The sequence below is a fragment of the Plasmodium gaboni genome, chromosome 11 (assembly GCF_001602025.1).
Source record: "Plasmodium gaboni strain SY75 chromosome 11, whole genome shotgun sequence".
NCBI classification, from domain to species: Eukaryota; Apicomplexa; class Aconoidasida; order Haemosporida; family Plasmodiidae; genus Plasmodium; species Plasmodium gaboni.
In genome coordinates this window covers 334,682-351,607 of record NC_031491.1, presented here as the reverse complement: position 1 = coordinate 351,607, position 16,926 = coordinate 334,682, and the positions used below count along the sequence as shown (strand labels likewise).

The 16,926-nt window shown below is 18.0% G+C and overlaps 5 protein-coding genes across 5 annotated transcripts; 1 reads left to right on the top strand and 4 right to left on the bottom strand.

Moving 5' to 3' along the window:
- Window positions 1-381: 381 nt before the first annotated feature.
- Window positions 382-1,212, bottom strand: PGSY75_1112500 (hypothetical protein; the record flags this gene model as incomplete). Its single annotated transcript, XM_018786245.1, has 1 exon — window positions 382-1,212. The coding sequence occupies one exon, from the start codon at window positions 1,210-1,212 to the stop codon at window positions 382-384; it is 831 nt and encodes a 276-aa protein (XP_018641040.1).
- A 1,014-nt stretch (window positions 1,213-2,226) lies between these two features.
- Window positions 2,227-2,802, bottom strand: PGSY75_1112400 (hypothetical protein; the record flags this gene model as incomplete). The annotated part of the gene is made up of 1 exon (XM_018786244.1): window positions 2,227-2,802. One exon carries the CDS (start codon window positions 2,800-2,802, stop codon window positions 2,227-2,229), a length of 576 nt encoding a protein of 191 aa, XP_018641039.1.
- Window positions 2,803-4,020: 1,218 nt separating this feature from the next.
- PGSY75_1112300 (hypothetical protein) lies at window positions 4,021-6,744 on the top strand (the record flags this gene model as incomplete). Its single annotated transcript, XM_018786243.1, has 2 exons — window positions 4,021-6,500; window positions 6,603-6,744. 2 exons carry the CDS (start codon window positions 4,021-4,023, stop codon window positions 6,742-6,744), a joined length of 2,622 nt encoding a protein of 873 aa, XP_018641038.1.
- A 331-nt stretch (window positions 6,745-7,075) lies between these two features.
- PGSY75_1112200 (putative ubiquinone biosynthesis protein COQ4) lies at window positions 7,076-8,143 on the bottom strand (the record flags this gene model as incomplete). The annotated part of the gene is made up of 1 exon (XM_018786242.1): window positions 7,076-8,143. The coding sequence occupies one exon, from the start codon at window positions 8,141-8,143 to the stop codon at window positions 7,076-7,078; it is 1,068 nt and encodes a 355-aa protein (XP_018641037.1).
- An 853-nt stretch (window positions 8,144-8,996) lies between these two features.
- Window positions 8,997-16,160, bottom strand: PGSY75_1112100 (hypothetical protein; the record flags this gene model as incomplete). The annotated part of the gene is made up of 1 exon (XM_018786241.1): window positions 8,997-16,160. The coding sequence occupies one exon, from the start codon at window positions 16,158-16,160 to the stop codon at window positions 8,997-8,999; it is 7,164 nt and encodes a 2,387-aa protein (XP_018641036.1).
- Between the last annotated feature and the right edge of the window lie 766 nt (window positions 16,161-16,926).

Below are 16,926 nucleotides of genomic sequence, written 5' to 3'. Positions count from 1 at the left end.
ATTTATATTTATTTTATTTTTTTTTTTATTTTCCAAAATCTTTTTCGTACTGCCCAAAAAATTTTTGAATTATCCTTTTTAATTTTTTTAATTTATATTAATTTATTTTTTTTCTTGATTTCATAATAAATGAATCAATTGTTGTTTTACATAGGGTATACAATAATTGGCCTATTTTAAAAAAGATTTAAGAGTTAACACAAAAAAAAAAAATAATAATAAAATAAAATAAAAATAAAACAAAACAAAACATAACAAAACAGCACAAAACAAACCACGGCATTGATATATATATATATATATATTTATTTATTTATTTGTTTAAAACCTTTGTGTTATATTATTTTCAATTGATACATATTTAATATTCATATTTTTATTTTATCTTCCAAGTCGACCTTGTTTTATATCTATCACAGGATTATATGTTAAGGTCTGTATATCATTTAATATTTCCTTTATACCTATCTTTCTATTTTTAAGTTGCTCATTAAATAAATATCTTATTATATATACAAATTCTTTTAATTCCTCGTCATTTACATTTATATTTAATGAGAATAAATGTTCATAATTTGTATTATCTGTTTTTGATTTGTTTTTTAATTTTTCTTTTATTAGTTTTAAAGCAGATATTACATAAGAAATATTAATATAACTCATATCCATATTATTTATATTTAATAAAGGAATATTATTATTTTTAAAAATTTCATTTATTTTTTGTATTAATACATTAAAAATATTTTCATTTATATATTGATGACTTTCTTGATTTGAATTTAATTTTAAATAATTAAGTTCAAAGAAATCAATTAAAAGATCATCATTATCTTGTTCATCTTGTAAATCCTTATTTCCATTGTGTATATCTTGTATGTCTTCATTATCATCAAAATTTGTTATATCTTTATATTCATCAATCAATGCTAATGTTGTTAAATTATTTAATATGTAGGTTCTTACATTTATATCATTGATATTATTTTTATTAATATTGTCCGTATTAATATTTAATTTTTTTAAATATTTTATAATATGCTCAATATAATTCTTCTCTTTTCTATAATTAATTTTTTCACGTTCTTTGGGCTTATATAAACGAATTTTTTCTTCTTCTATTTTTAAAATAAGGAAATAAAAATCATCCTTTTCAATATCAAAGGGTTCATCATAATTCAGTAACTTCAACTTTCTTTCTAGTGTTTTCATTTTTTTTTTTAAATCTTCAGTTTATTAAATAAAAAATAAAATAAAATGAAATGAAATACAACACATACATACATACATATATATATATATATATATATATATATATATATATATATTATATGATGTGATTATTCTATATTTTTTTTTTTTTTTTTTTTCTTAAAGTAAGATACTTGACATAGTAAAATTACATATTATTTATATAATATAAAATGTATATGTATACCTTACATAGAAATAAATCAATATAAATTTATAATTTTATGACGTTACAATTTTATAAAACAATCATAAAGAGATATACATATATACATAAATATATATATATATATATATATATATATATATATATATATATATATATTTTTGTTCAGTACTTTTTTATTACCTTATATATTTATATAAAACATTAAAACTATATTTTATTTTTTATAAATAAAATATTCTTATACATGTTGTTTTGGAAAAACTTGTTTTTTAAAAAATGTTATATATATATTAATAACATAACATATGCATATTTCATGAAAAAAAAAAAAAAAAAAAAAAATATATATATAAAATAACATATATATATATATATTATATATATTTTAATTTTTTCGCCTTTATTATTAAATGCATTTATATATATATATAATATTACACATATTATATATGCCTCTCCTTTATTCTTTAAACTATTTAATCAAATCCTATAAAAAAATATAACCAAATATTTTATATATATATCTCAAATTGTAAAACATATAGAAATTTAAAAAATATACATAAAAAGAAAAACAAAGCAGAAGTTTGTGTTAAAAAATAATATATATATATTACCCTAATCTATATAATATATTAAAATAAATGTTTTCTCTTTAAATATTTATATTCACATATCATAATAAAATTATGATAATCTAATTTAAAAAAAAAAAAAAAAAAAAAAAAAAAAAATACATATATTATATATATATATTAAACGGCCTAATAATAATAAAAAAAAATCAAATGTTAAAATAAAACATATTAATAAAAGAATGTATTAAAATAAGCATTTTCATTATTTTGTGTAGACTCCAAATCATCTTCGTCATTTCTGCTTTTGTCCTCGATTGGATTTCTTCTTTCTTCTTCTTGATATTTTAGATAGTCATGAAAAACTAATAAATGATGATGACATAAATAATTAAAAGAATCTAATTTATTAATTGAACTTATAGATATAGTTAAGTCTTCATTTAAACTAACAGTATTACATATACCAAATATTTGTATTAAATCATTTATTTTTATATTATCTTTTTTTTCATTATAACTATTTAATGAATATGTTAAAAGTAATTTAGCTTTTATACATCCAGTAGTATCATCTATAGTATATATTATAAATTCTTTTTTTTCTTCAATATTTAATACTAGTCCTACTATTTTTATGAGATTTAATTTTTTATTTAATAATACTAATTTATTTCTATCTTTTTTATATGCTCTTATTAACATACTAATATTGGCATACATAAAATTGGATTCATTCGATTCTTCCTTTATATCTTCATTGAAATAACCACTCTCGATATTTAAATTTGTTAGTATCCCAGACATTTTTAAGCAAACAAAAATATGTATATAAGTATATATATATTAAATATATTAAATATTTTTAATAATATATGAAATAAACACACAAGTACATATAAATATATTAATATATATATATATATATATATATAATATGTTTAATATTTTTAAAAATCTTATATAATTTTCATATTTTTAAATACGTTTACATAATTTAAATGTTACAATATATTTTTTTCCTGTAATATGTGTGTATTTAATTATTCATTTTTTATAAGCTCCTGCTTATTAATGTATTAATATCATATCAGGTTGGATATTTTTCTTATAATTACTCATATTAAAATATAAAATAAGAAAATAATAATAATAAAATAAAATATTATAGATATTATATATATATATATATATATGTACGTGTATTTATTGATTTATTTATTTATTTATTATTATTATTGTTATTTTTTTCTTAAAAATTTTTTTATACATTTAACTTATCATCTTTTCTATTTCATGTAAAATTCATAAAAAAAAAAAAAAAAAAAAATTTGATATGTTAGAAGAAATTGAGTTGTTAAAAACCATATATATTATTATATATGTATAAATATTACTTATAATTAATATTATATAAATAATTATAATATATTATGTATGGTGCTTATTATAGTTATTCTCTTTCATTCATGTAAAATGCCCTAGAATAAAAAAAAAAAAAAAAAAAAAAAAAAAAAAAAAAAATTGAATGAACAATAAATTAATCAATGTTCTACTGAACAAATTTTATAAGGTATAAAACGATGTTATATATAAATAAATATTTCATGTATTTAATATTGTAAATATTAAAATGAGAATATTCTGTCATAAAAAAAAAAGAAAATAATTACATATATATATATATATATATATATATATATATATATATATAATTATAAGCAATGTTGTTATAATTTATAATATTCATAAAAGGTATTGTATGTATATAATTTTTAATTTTTATCATAAAACAAATATATATATATATATATATATATAACAATTTTATGATTAACACACATATATAATATATATATATTATATATATTTCATAGTGATAAAATAATATATTTATTTTTATTTAATTATTAATTTGATCACTTTTTTTTTTTTTTCTTTTTTTTTTTTTTTTTGTGATCCATAATAATATGATATAAAACAAAATCTTATTCGCATTTCCTCTCCCCTTCACCACATAAGGTCATGAATTTCTTTAAATCGTTTGTATCAAATTATAAGTATCATGTAATTTTTAATTTAAGAATAAAATCATTTTGTTTTAATTTTAGCACATTATGTGGTAAGTACAATAAAAGTGATAAAAGGAAGTTTCTGGTTTTTTCAAATAAACCTATAAAGGGGTATGATACACAAAAAAAGCCTTTAAGAAAAAAAGTTACACATATAAATAAAAAGGAAGAAGAGAAAATAAAAAATTTTGAATATTATAAAGATAAGAAAAATTTAAAAAATAGAAATATAAACAATATAAAACAAAATAATAATATGTATCAAAAAAACATTCAAACATCTTATAATAATGAAAACATATTTTTAAACAAATTAAATTATAATGATGATGAAAATAAAAAAGCAGACACATACAATGAAAAATATATAATGGATGTAAGTCACATAAAAAATATGTACGTGCAAAATTGTTTAAAGAAAAATAATATTTTTTATATTTATACATATCAATATTTATTAATTGAATTATTAAGATGTAATAAAAATGTTCTAACATACTTAATACATTCAGATTGTATAATATCATATATTATATATAGCTTTTATAAAATAAATACAGAAATGTCAAATAATATATATGATAATAAATATGTAAATTATAATAAAGATCAAAATGTAGATGACATATTGTCTATATCAAATCCATCTAAACATAAAGATTTAAACATATTAAAAAATGAAGGAAAAAAAGAAAAAAAAAAATTATCTTATTCACAAAATAGTGTATTATTAATAGTTTCATCACAAGAACAAATAAGTTTAATATATGAAACAATTGTAAAAATAAAAAGTGATCATATATCTACATATATTATTAATAATGAAAATAATATTAATAATATAAGAAATCATCTATTTTTATATAATATTATTATAATGAATATTGAACATATAAAAGATGATTATGATTTAAAAATATTTCTGGATCATATAGGTTTCCTTGTAGTTGATGATATATATGAAATATATAAGAAAAAAAAAACAAAATTATTAAAAAATATTTTAAAAAATTGTAAAGAAAAACAAGAAACAGATAGTTTTTTTCAAATTTTATTGATAAATAAAATATTTGATGAATGGTTATCGAATGATATTCTACAATATTTAAAGAGTATAAATTATAATATCTATGTTGAAAAAAAAAAAATGAATCAATATAATTTTTTAAATGATAATAATACTTATTATAATAATGTAAATACATTTCATTGTGTTAATTTAATGCAGTATAAACCAAAAATTCAAAGACACATGAGTATATATGTACCTTTAAATGATGAAAAGAAATTTTTAATATTATTCAATATTTTACATAATAATAAAAATAAAAAAAGAATATTAATTTATTATAATAAAAGTGATATATATTCATTTTATTTATATCTTAATTCATATATACCATGTATATTTTTCTCTAATACAGTTAAAATTAATTATACAAAAAATATTCTACATCTATTTAATACAACTAATGATTATATATTAATAACGAATGATAAAACAATAAACAAATTTTATGATCTACGAGTTAATTTATATATACATTATACATTTGATGATGATATCACAACATATATGGATATATTATCAAATCATTCAATAGTTAATTTAATTAATGTAAATCAAAATAATAAAAATATACAAAAAGGACATCATAACAATGGGCATAATAACAACAACAATAATAATAATAATAATAATAATAATAATGATGGTGATGATGTTGAGGATGATGTTGAGGATGATGGTGGTGGTGTATATATAAATTATAAAAATGTTAATGAACAAATAAACAGTTCTTATGATATAGAGTCTATTTTATTTTATAACAAGAAACAATATAAAACATATAATATATTAAACAATCTTGTTAATTTTTCAACATATCCTTTACCTACCATAAAATATATGAAATATAATTTTATGAATTTCTTAATACAAGAAATTCAAAATACACTTATTGATGATCATAAACATATAACAGAAGCTGAAAAAATATATGAAAAATATGGACACACATTTATATCTGCAGCATTATATTATATACAAAAAAAAAAATTATTTCATACAAATAATAAGTGTAAAAGTAAAACTCAATATCAACATTTTTCAAATATACATTTTATTATAGAAAAAAATATTTCTATAAATACTAAAGCTCAATTAATGACTTTCTTAAATCAACTTTTAAATTTTAATAAAACTATAGGTGATATCAATTTCTTTATTCAAAATTATATATATAGTAAAAGAGGATATATTTTATCTATTCCTGAGCATATATATAATATATTACACAAAAATAAAAATGCTATTGAAAATGTTGAAAAATATAAGCACATACATATGTATATTTTATATAACAATTATCAAAGGGAATTTAAATTTAGTAGTGTCAAAAGGGGAGAATACAAGTCAAAAAAAGCAAAGAGGTAAAAAAAAAAAAGAAATCTTATAAATAAATAAATAAATAAATAAATATATATATATATATATATATATACATTTATATGTGTTTTTTTTTTTTTTTTTAGACGCTTGATGAAACGGATAAACGTCAAAAAGGAACAAATAGAAATTAATAAGTTAAATAAAAAATTGGCTAGTAGTTTTAAAATAAGAAAAAGAAATGTAAAAAATAATATGGAGTCTATAAAAAAAGCAATGGAAATGTAGATCAGAAAGGTAGTAAAAATTAAAAAAAAAAAAATTAAAACAAATAGTAATATAATTTATAAATATGTCATAATTACAAAAATGACATCACACATACATATATATATATATATATATATATATATTTATTTATTTATTTTTTAATTTTTGTATAATTTTTAAAAGTGATACCATATTTTTTTATTTTCATTATACTGAAAAAATTAAAATACAATTTAATTTGTTGATATAGTTATGATGATATAGGTAGTAAAAATATTCACATATATATATATATATATATATATATATATATGTATGTATTTTTTTTTTTTTTTTTTTTTTTGATTGTTTAATTTATGCCGGCCATCAAGTTTAAGTTGGATGGGAGAGGTGTTATGTTATATTTTTTTCTAAACAAATCAATATCTTTATCAAACCATTTTTCAACATATATTGAATGTAAGGGTTTGTTTGTTTGTATTCCAGCTTTATATGCCCATGGATATAAATTTTTTAATAGTAATTTTCTTGGTTTATATTGGAAATGAAAATAATTTTTTATATTATTTTTTAAATATATATATTCATTATTTAATTTGTCATAATGTATATCATTAAAATTATTATTTTGATATCCATATATAATTGAACCTCTAACATGTGAAGAATTATTTAAGTTATCGAAATAATATTTATATAATTTATAATAAAAGGATGGGCTTTCTCTTTTCTCTACATGAAAATAATCAGTTAAAAAATATTCATATTGTTTTAAAGACATTTCATCAATATAATTATAAACATCATTATATGTATAATCAAAATTAGGACATAAAAAATTAGAAGGAATATTATTCTCAAATATATATTGGAATCTATATAAAGGTGTCATAAATGGTGCTATTAAAATAGCAAGTAATGTTATAGGTAATTTAGTTTGTATTAATTCGATTAATTTTAATGCAGCTTCTGATTCTATAGATATATTTAAATTATATACTACATGAGCTATATCATGAATTTGTCTATATCTAGTTAATATATAAGATTCATTTATATCTGTTATAAAATGTGAAACTTCTCTATCATGTGCATGTAATTTATAAGTTTCTAAAAATTCCATATATTTATAACCTAAAGTATTTTTTGGTAACTTTTTTAATTCATTAAAACATATATCTTGTCGTATTAATAAAGGTTTATCTTTTAATATCATAATTCCTTCTTCGTCAGTTTTCATATATTCATATAATTTCCTCACTGCATATTTAGCTGATATATCAGCAGCATGAGCTAATAAATGTGTTCTGCCAGGAGAACTGTAAATTCGAAATATTGTCTTTAAAAATATTTCAAATTTACTCAATTTATTTATATCAATAAAATTCGATTGAAATATTTTTAAAAAATTGTACATTCTTCAAATATTGATGTTTTCAAAAAAAAAAAAAAAAAAAAAAAAAAAAAAAAAATATATATATATATATATATTTTATGTCCTTATGCTTATACATTTAATTTCCACATTTTTATCATTAAGTGTAAAATGAAATATTTATAAAACATTAAAAAAATATGTAATACAAAATAAATAAATATTAATATATATATGTCGAACAATTTATAAATGATATTACCTATTCATTTCCTTTTTAAAAGAAACTAAAAAAAAAAAATGAAACTCCACCATACCAATTTGTTTCACTTAATTATTATATATATATATATATATATATATATATATATATATGTAATATTTTTCTCTTCACATATATTCTAACAATAATATTATATACAAGTAAAAAAAAAAATATATATATATATATATATATATATATAAACATTTGCATGATTTATGTAAATATATCAAAATAAATTTCCCTTTTTTATTTTATTTTGCCTCCCATAATCGCAACTAAATATATATATATATATATATATATATATACATAATATTTATGTACAAACTAGTAAACCAAATGATATACTTATTATATATATAACCTTTTATAATTTTTATCATCAATGATATTTTAATAAGTTTAACGAAAAAAAAGAAAGGAAAAAAACACATGAAAAATGAGAATTATATGATAACAACAAAAATAAATACAATAAAATAAAATAGAAACATAAAAAATGAATGTGTAAAAATAATAAATAAATTTACAAAATGAAAAATATATACATATATCATTCATGTATATATAATATAATATATATATTATATATATATATATATATATTTTTTTTTTTATTTTTTTTTTTTTTTAAAAAAAAGTGGAAGCGTTATAAAGTTCGTTTAACAAAATTGTTTGCCTCTCTTCGTCTTCATCAAATATTCGCTCAATAGATCTTTTTAAATTTAGAAGAATAAAGATTGCTTTTTTTTTCATGAGTTTATTAATATATCTTGTAGATCTCTTAGATTCGTTATATTTATATTCATTATTATAATATTGATTTTGATTATTTAATTTTCTACATTTTCTTTTATTTTGTTCGTTTTCAAAAAATATGATTTTTCTTTTCAGTCTTCCACTTTGTGTATTTTCTTCAGGAGGATGTATAGTTTTATTATTTTTCATTTCATCTTTATTTGGATCCTTAGTTTTTTTTTCATATTTATGTTTATACAAGCTTTTCCTTATACATTTAAAATTTGATATGGAATTTTTTATAAAAAAATATTTACTATTTTTTCCTAAGCTATTTAAATTATGTCCTTGTATATGTTTTCTTAGTGTTGTATTTTTACAATTTTCTTTTTTAAAAATCGATAATTTATTATTATCATTATTTATTAATTCATTGTTTTCATATGATTTTATGTGTTCTTTTTGATGTTTTGTTTGAACATTGTTATTTGTTGATAATATTACATCTTTATAACCTTGATTATTTATTATATTTTTGGATTTTTCATTTTCCTTTTTATCCATATAATATAAATTAGTTAACTTATTTTCATATGGTATATTACTATAACATCTATCAGATAAATTAATTATATTTTTATTATCATCATTACATATATTGGAATCATTTCTTTGAGGACTCTTATGAATTTCTTGCCAATTATTTTTCTTAAAATCAAAATAATAATTCTCTGTTTTATTTATTAATTTATGAACAAACAAATCATCATCTGTATTGTTAGTCAGAATATCTTCATTTGAATTATATCGTATATGATTTAATTCATATACATTACAAAAATTTAATAAAATATGAAAAAACATATCCCAAAATTCTGCGTACTTTTTTCTTTTTAACATAAATTTTGTATAGAAATTTTTTATTTTATTTTCATTATCCTTCTCAACAAAATAATTGTCAGATTGTTTTTTTATTTTATCTAAATAATATGAAATCTTTTCTTTATTTCTCTTGTCAATGGATAATATTTTAGAATAATCAATAAAATATATATTTTCCTTATCATGATTTTCATCATATAAATTGGAGCATTTATTCTTTTTTTTATTCTTTTTCATATCTTCCAAATCATCTAAACTGTTTAAATGGTCTATACTAAGTAAGTTGTTATTTTCTTTTATTTTATTCTTACTCTTACTCTTAATATTACTATTACTCTTATAATTACTTTTTATATTCATTGTGTGTTTGTTCCTCTCCGTATCCTTTTCATTACCATTTAAATAATATTCATCCATAAAACTATCTTTACTCTCTATACACATATTGTCCTCCTCTTGATATACCTTTTCTTTAATCTTTATAAAGTTTTCGATTTCTTTATATTTATCTTTCTTACTACTCTTATATTTCTCTTCATCATTTACAACATCCTTTCCTTTTGTTTTCCTTTTTCTATAATATGTATTACGGCCACTTGTATTATTAAAATGATTATTGTGTGTTGAATAGGTTATACCCAAATTATTTACTGTGATATTATGTTTATCATTCAATGTCCTTTCATATCTATATTTTGTATGACCTATATGCTTGTAAAATAAAAGGCAGCTAGCTATTTGTGCAATACCAATAAAATCAATATGATAATTATAAATTGAATCATTTAAAAAGCTATAACAATCACAATGCTTTTCACCATAAAAAAGATACTTTTTAAAATTTTTCATATCTATACCTCTACCAATATCTATTAAAAAAAGATTCAAGGGGAAATTCGTAGTTTTTAAAAAACTATCCTCTTTATTATAATTATTTAATTTGTCTTTACCTAAATATTTATTATTTTTATACAAACTATTAAAATCAAAACTATTTTTATAATCGTTTAAATGTTCTTTTTCTTGTTTCCTTTCTCGTTCCTTATTTTTACAATTAACATTTCCTTTTTTATTTTTATTATATTCATAATTATATCTTTTTTTTGCTTTTCTTCTCCCTTCTCTATTACATAAATCTTCATTTTTGCTCACTAAAATATTATCAATTTTCACATCTCCATGTAATATATCTAAAAAATGTAATTGAAGTATAGATACAATTATTTGATACATAATAAATAAAATTAATTCTTCATTTACACTCTTATGATTTTTCTTAATAAAATAATTTATTAATTCATTTAATGTTATAACATTATTGTGTGTATTCATAATTAAAATGGACATGTTTCTTTTTTCTTTCACTGGTTCTTTTTTTCTGTTCTCATTTTTTAATTGCTTGACTTTTTTCTCACTCTTATTATTCTTTTCATTAACATTATAAATATAATTAACATTATCATCACTATGATTACTATCATTACTATCATTATCATTCATATTGTATATATTCTTGTTATTCTTGTTATTCTCATTCTCATTATATCTCTCTTTTGAAACACTCTTGTTTTTTTTATCCGAGCTATATTTATAATGTAGTTCGTCAGGAAATATATATCTATTCTCCTTCTCATAAATTTCATAAAAGAGTTGCCTTCCTGAATAATCTATATTATTATATTTTGTGTATTTATTAATTTTATTAGATTTCCTTACTTTTAATAAATATGAAAAGTATATTTCTTTTTTTGCCAAATGTAATTTATGTTGTACTTTGCATGCAAATAATTTGTTATTAATAGTACATTTAAAAATGGAACCATTTAATCCTTTTCCATTTTTACATAAAATTTTCATTATTCTTTTTTCATTCTTATCACTTAATAAAGATATTTCTGAATTTTTTTTAAAAGACATGATTAATTCTTTTTCGTTGTATCTAAATATTTTAGTATGATCCATATCATTTATATTAGATTGTATACATGCAAAATGTGTATATCTTTCATTTTCAATACTGTTATAAGGGTTTATTAAATTAATACCTCCTATTATATAATGATCAAATAAATATATAATACCTAACTTGAATTTATGATAAATATGAATTAAATTTAATTTCTTCTGTGTATTATTCAATACATTTTCTTTAATATATATTTCACAAGTATCTATAAATGGTTTCTCTATTCCTTCATTATTATTATATATATCATGATATCCCACTTTTAATTTATCTTGTTCTTTTAATATATTATCATATTCTCCTCTCTTATTATCTATATCAACATGATAAACCTTTTCTTTCAAACATATCATATTATTATTATTATTATTATTATTGTTGTTGTTGTTGCTTTTGTTATTATTATCACCTTTTAGTGACCCACTTTTTTTTTTTTTATCCCATTCTTCATCCATACTATCAACATTTATTTCTTGGAACTCCTTCATTTCATTTGTTTCTTGTATATTATTATCCAAACTTTCTATTATTAATGACGATTCTTCATTTTCACTTAATGACAAATTGAAAATTAATTTTTTACTACTTTTTGATTTTAAAGTTTGAATCTTTCTATAAACCTTTTTGTTATTACCTATTATTTCTTGTTCTTCCAACATAGATTCTTTTGAATCGTTAAATGTATTTATTTTTATGTTTTCTACGCTTTTGGTATTTTTATTAATATCATCTTCTTCATATTCTTTTAAATCGTAGTGGTCATCAATATTAATATTTTTATGATCCATTTTATTTTTCATAATATTATCACTAGTATCGTTATTTTTAATATTCAAAGATTCATTTGTATCCTTTATAAATTCATTACATGTTTTTTCATTTATACTAGCTATTGTATTTTTACTTTCAATAGTGTTATATTTTGGAATATTTGTTTCTTTTGTATTTATTACTTTATTATCTTTTTTCTTATTTTTATCATTTTTATCATTTTTATCATTTTTATCATTTTCATCAACTTGTTTATTCTTTGAATTTGATTTATTTATATATACATTATTATCATTATTTTTTTTCTTATTCTTTACATTTTCTTTCTTTTTCTTATCTTTTTTCCCTTTAATTTTTGGTTTGGATTTATTTCTTGTTTTCATATAATACTCATAATCATCGGTTGTATTTTCAGAACTTGTGGATTCATCACTAAAATATATTTTATATTTTCCAACACAATCATTTTTCTTACTTTTTAAATCATATTTTATGTTATTATTTTCATTAAGATATTTTTCCTTCAACACATTTTTTGATAATTTATTAACATCAGCTTCATCATTGACTGAAATATTTTCATCACTGGGACAAGTATCTTTTTCCATATTATCCTTAACAGATATTGCTATATCTTTATTATCTTCTTCTTCTTGAATAATTAAATCATTGTAATCCATATTTTCGTTTTCTTCAATTTTATTTATTTCGTTATTGGTTGGTTCGATTTCATTTTCTTCAATTATATTTTCTTCCTCCTTATTTATATGCTCGCTATTTTGATAATTATTAACTTCATCATTGTCATTTTGATAATTATTAACTTCATCATTGTCATTTTGATAATTATCAATTTTGTCAATGTTATTTTCATTACATACAATTTCATCGTTATTTTGATCGTTATTTTGATCTTTATTTTCATCATCTTTATTTTCATCATCTTTATTTTCATCGTCTCTATTTTCATCCTTATATACAGTCCCCACATCATGATCTACATTTTCCTCATTACATATATCAACTTCCTTTTGGTTTCTACACTCATTCTTCATATAATTATTATATTCCTTTAAGGGACTCCTATTAACATAATTATATGTTTCATTTTCATCATTTAATTTTATATCTGATAAAAATATATTCTCTTCCTTTTGATTTACATCAATCATATGATTTTCCTTATGTATTATATTATATAATATGGTTTCAAATAATTTAATAATAATTTTTTTATTACAAAAATTAATGTTATCATTAGGTGTATACATGTTATTCTCATCATTTATATGAATATTTATATTACACTTTTTTATAATATCACTTTTTTTCAATACACCATGTAGAAAACATTTTTTATAATCCTTCTGTTTATTATTCATATACATTGATAACCCTTTTGTATTATTTATCAACACATTATATAATAATATTTGTCTCTTTCTATTTTGAATTTTCCTAGGATAAAAAAAACCATTCATTTTGTGCATTTTGCCCATTTTGCCCATTTTGCCCTTTTTGCCCATTTTGTCCATTTTGTTAATTTCTCTCTGTTCATTTTTTTTAATCCCTTTTATATATTTACTTCTTTTTCTTTTTACACTATTTATTTTATTTTCCTTTTCATTCCTATACTTTTTCCTCCGCAGAAAAATTTCGTTATTATATTTCAATTGTATTATAGATCCATAAAAATGATATGTCAAAAATTTTTTTAATTCACTTTCATTTTTAATATCTTTTCCATCATATTCATTTATATCAAAATATGTCAAATTTAATATTTTTCCATATTTTTTTTTTTCTGAATTGTTCAGGAGAATTTTCAATATTTTGTAATTTCCATCATTTTGACTATCAATAATACAATTCTGCATATTTTTTGGTTTGTTTAAATTTTCTATACAATCATTTTTTGACATTTGATTGTTTTCATTATCTTCACATTGAATCATATTACTGTTTAAATTTCCTTGTCTCAAATGGATAGGAAGATTTGTTGTTTTTTTATGTGAGTTTAATTTTCCATTGATATATAAAAAATTTCTGTGTGCATAAATATGATTCATTATATTTTTATATGTACATTTCATTTTACTAAATACATTATTAGCTTTCATATTTTTATTTTTAAAAAACATGAGATAAATATTTAAAAAGTAATGACACATAGACTTAGGAAGATTAAAATATAAATATATGACAAAAATTTTGATGCTTTTATATAAAGTGTATAAAGATAAATGAACAACAAAATTAATATGTTCATTTAAATATAAAAAAGATATTTTAATAAAATATAAAAGTAAAACTAAATCATATATATATGAAAAGTTTTTGTGACACATATTAATACTTTTATATCCATTACCAATTTCAATATATTTTTTTAATTTGGGAACATATTCTTTAAATTTTTCTTCATATATAGATAATATATGTTCATACCAGTTATCATATAACTTAATATTTTTTGAATAGGAATAAAAATGAAACTTTTGTATTAAATCATTTTGAACATATTTCTTAACCCAGTGATATATTCTTAATTTTCTTTGAATCACTTTTTTATCTGTATATATCTCCCGATAACATCTAATTATATTATACTTCATAATATAATCTCCAAAAAAACATATAAACCAATATATTTCATCACAAAAAAGATTACTACAATTAACTCTTTCATTTTTATATAATATGGTGTCGGAGATAACCTCAGCATTTTGTAAGTCGTTGTGATTTTCATCATTACTTTCAGATATAGGTTTGTTCTCACATATAGGAAGAATATCATTTATTTTTTCATCATATATATCTTTATTTTTTATCTTATCCTTATCATCGCTTTTTGAAACAATATTTGTTTTGTCATCATTATGATATAATTTTAAATAAACAAAAATGAGAACATTTAAAGGATTCAATGTAACAAATAAATAATTTATTAACAATTTTTGGAAATGACAATTAAATGTTTGGAATAATAATGTATGCTTTTTAATATAATATAGTACATATTTAATACTATCATATTTAAATAATATTCTTGAATATTCCTTATTTACTATTTTTTCAATATCATTCTTTCTTAATTTATTTATAACATAACAATTATTAGGATCATTTATTTCATCACCATTTTTATATTCCAATATAAAGGTATGAAATTTATATCCAAACGTTGACAAATAAAAATCCAAATATTCTTGTAAAACTTTGGAAAATTCACAACTCTCTTTATTACCCTTTAACTTTTTTAATGTTTTCTCATATTTTCTTATATTTATTAAAACAAGTATAAACTCTTTAAAGTCTTTATACAAAACACTGCTTTTTTTTTCTTCAATAATTTTATTTTCATTTTGTCTTTTTACAATATATATTTTATTAAGATGATTTTTTAAGTAAATCTTTTTAATATCTTTCCTAAACATTATTTAAAATAAGAAATAAAAATAAAAAAAAAAAAAAAAAAAAAAAAAAAAAAATCACACATATATGTAAGCATATATTTTTTTATTATTTTTATTATTTTTATTTTATTATTATTTTGTTTTGGGGGTTTTCCTTTTTCTCAGGATGAAATGTTCCAAATAACAACTCGATCATACGATGAAACGTTTCTCAGAAATTTAAACAAATAAATGAATTGAAAAAATATATATATATATAATTAATAAACACATTTCATACTTCAATTTTTTTCGTATGAACACACAACTTAATTAGGATGGATAGAATATAATGTAAATATTATATATATATATATATATTGTTAATAAAGTTTTTAATTAGATATAATATATCATTATATATTTATTCTGTGCATAATAATTCAATATACAATTATGAATATATTACTCCAAATAAATTAAATATTAATGAATTATTATTATATACTCTTATATAATAACACATTCAATATTTTTCTTTCAAATTATATATTTTCTTTTAAATATTATTTTTGTACTTTAAAATGGAGAAAAAAAAAAAATAAATAAAAAAAAAAAAAAAAAAAAAATAATAATAATAAATAAATAATAAAAATAAATAAATAATAAAATATACATACATAAATATAAACATGCATATATATTTTTTATTATATTAATTTTATATTATCTTTCATTTTTACAAACATTATACTAAATTAAAAGATAGTAATATTTACTTTGATGTTATTAAGAGAGAGAAAAAAAT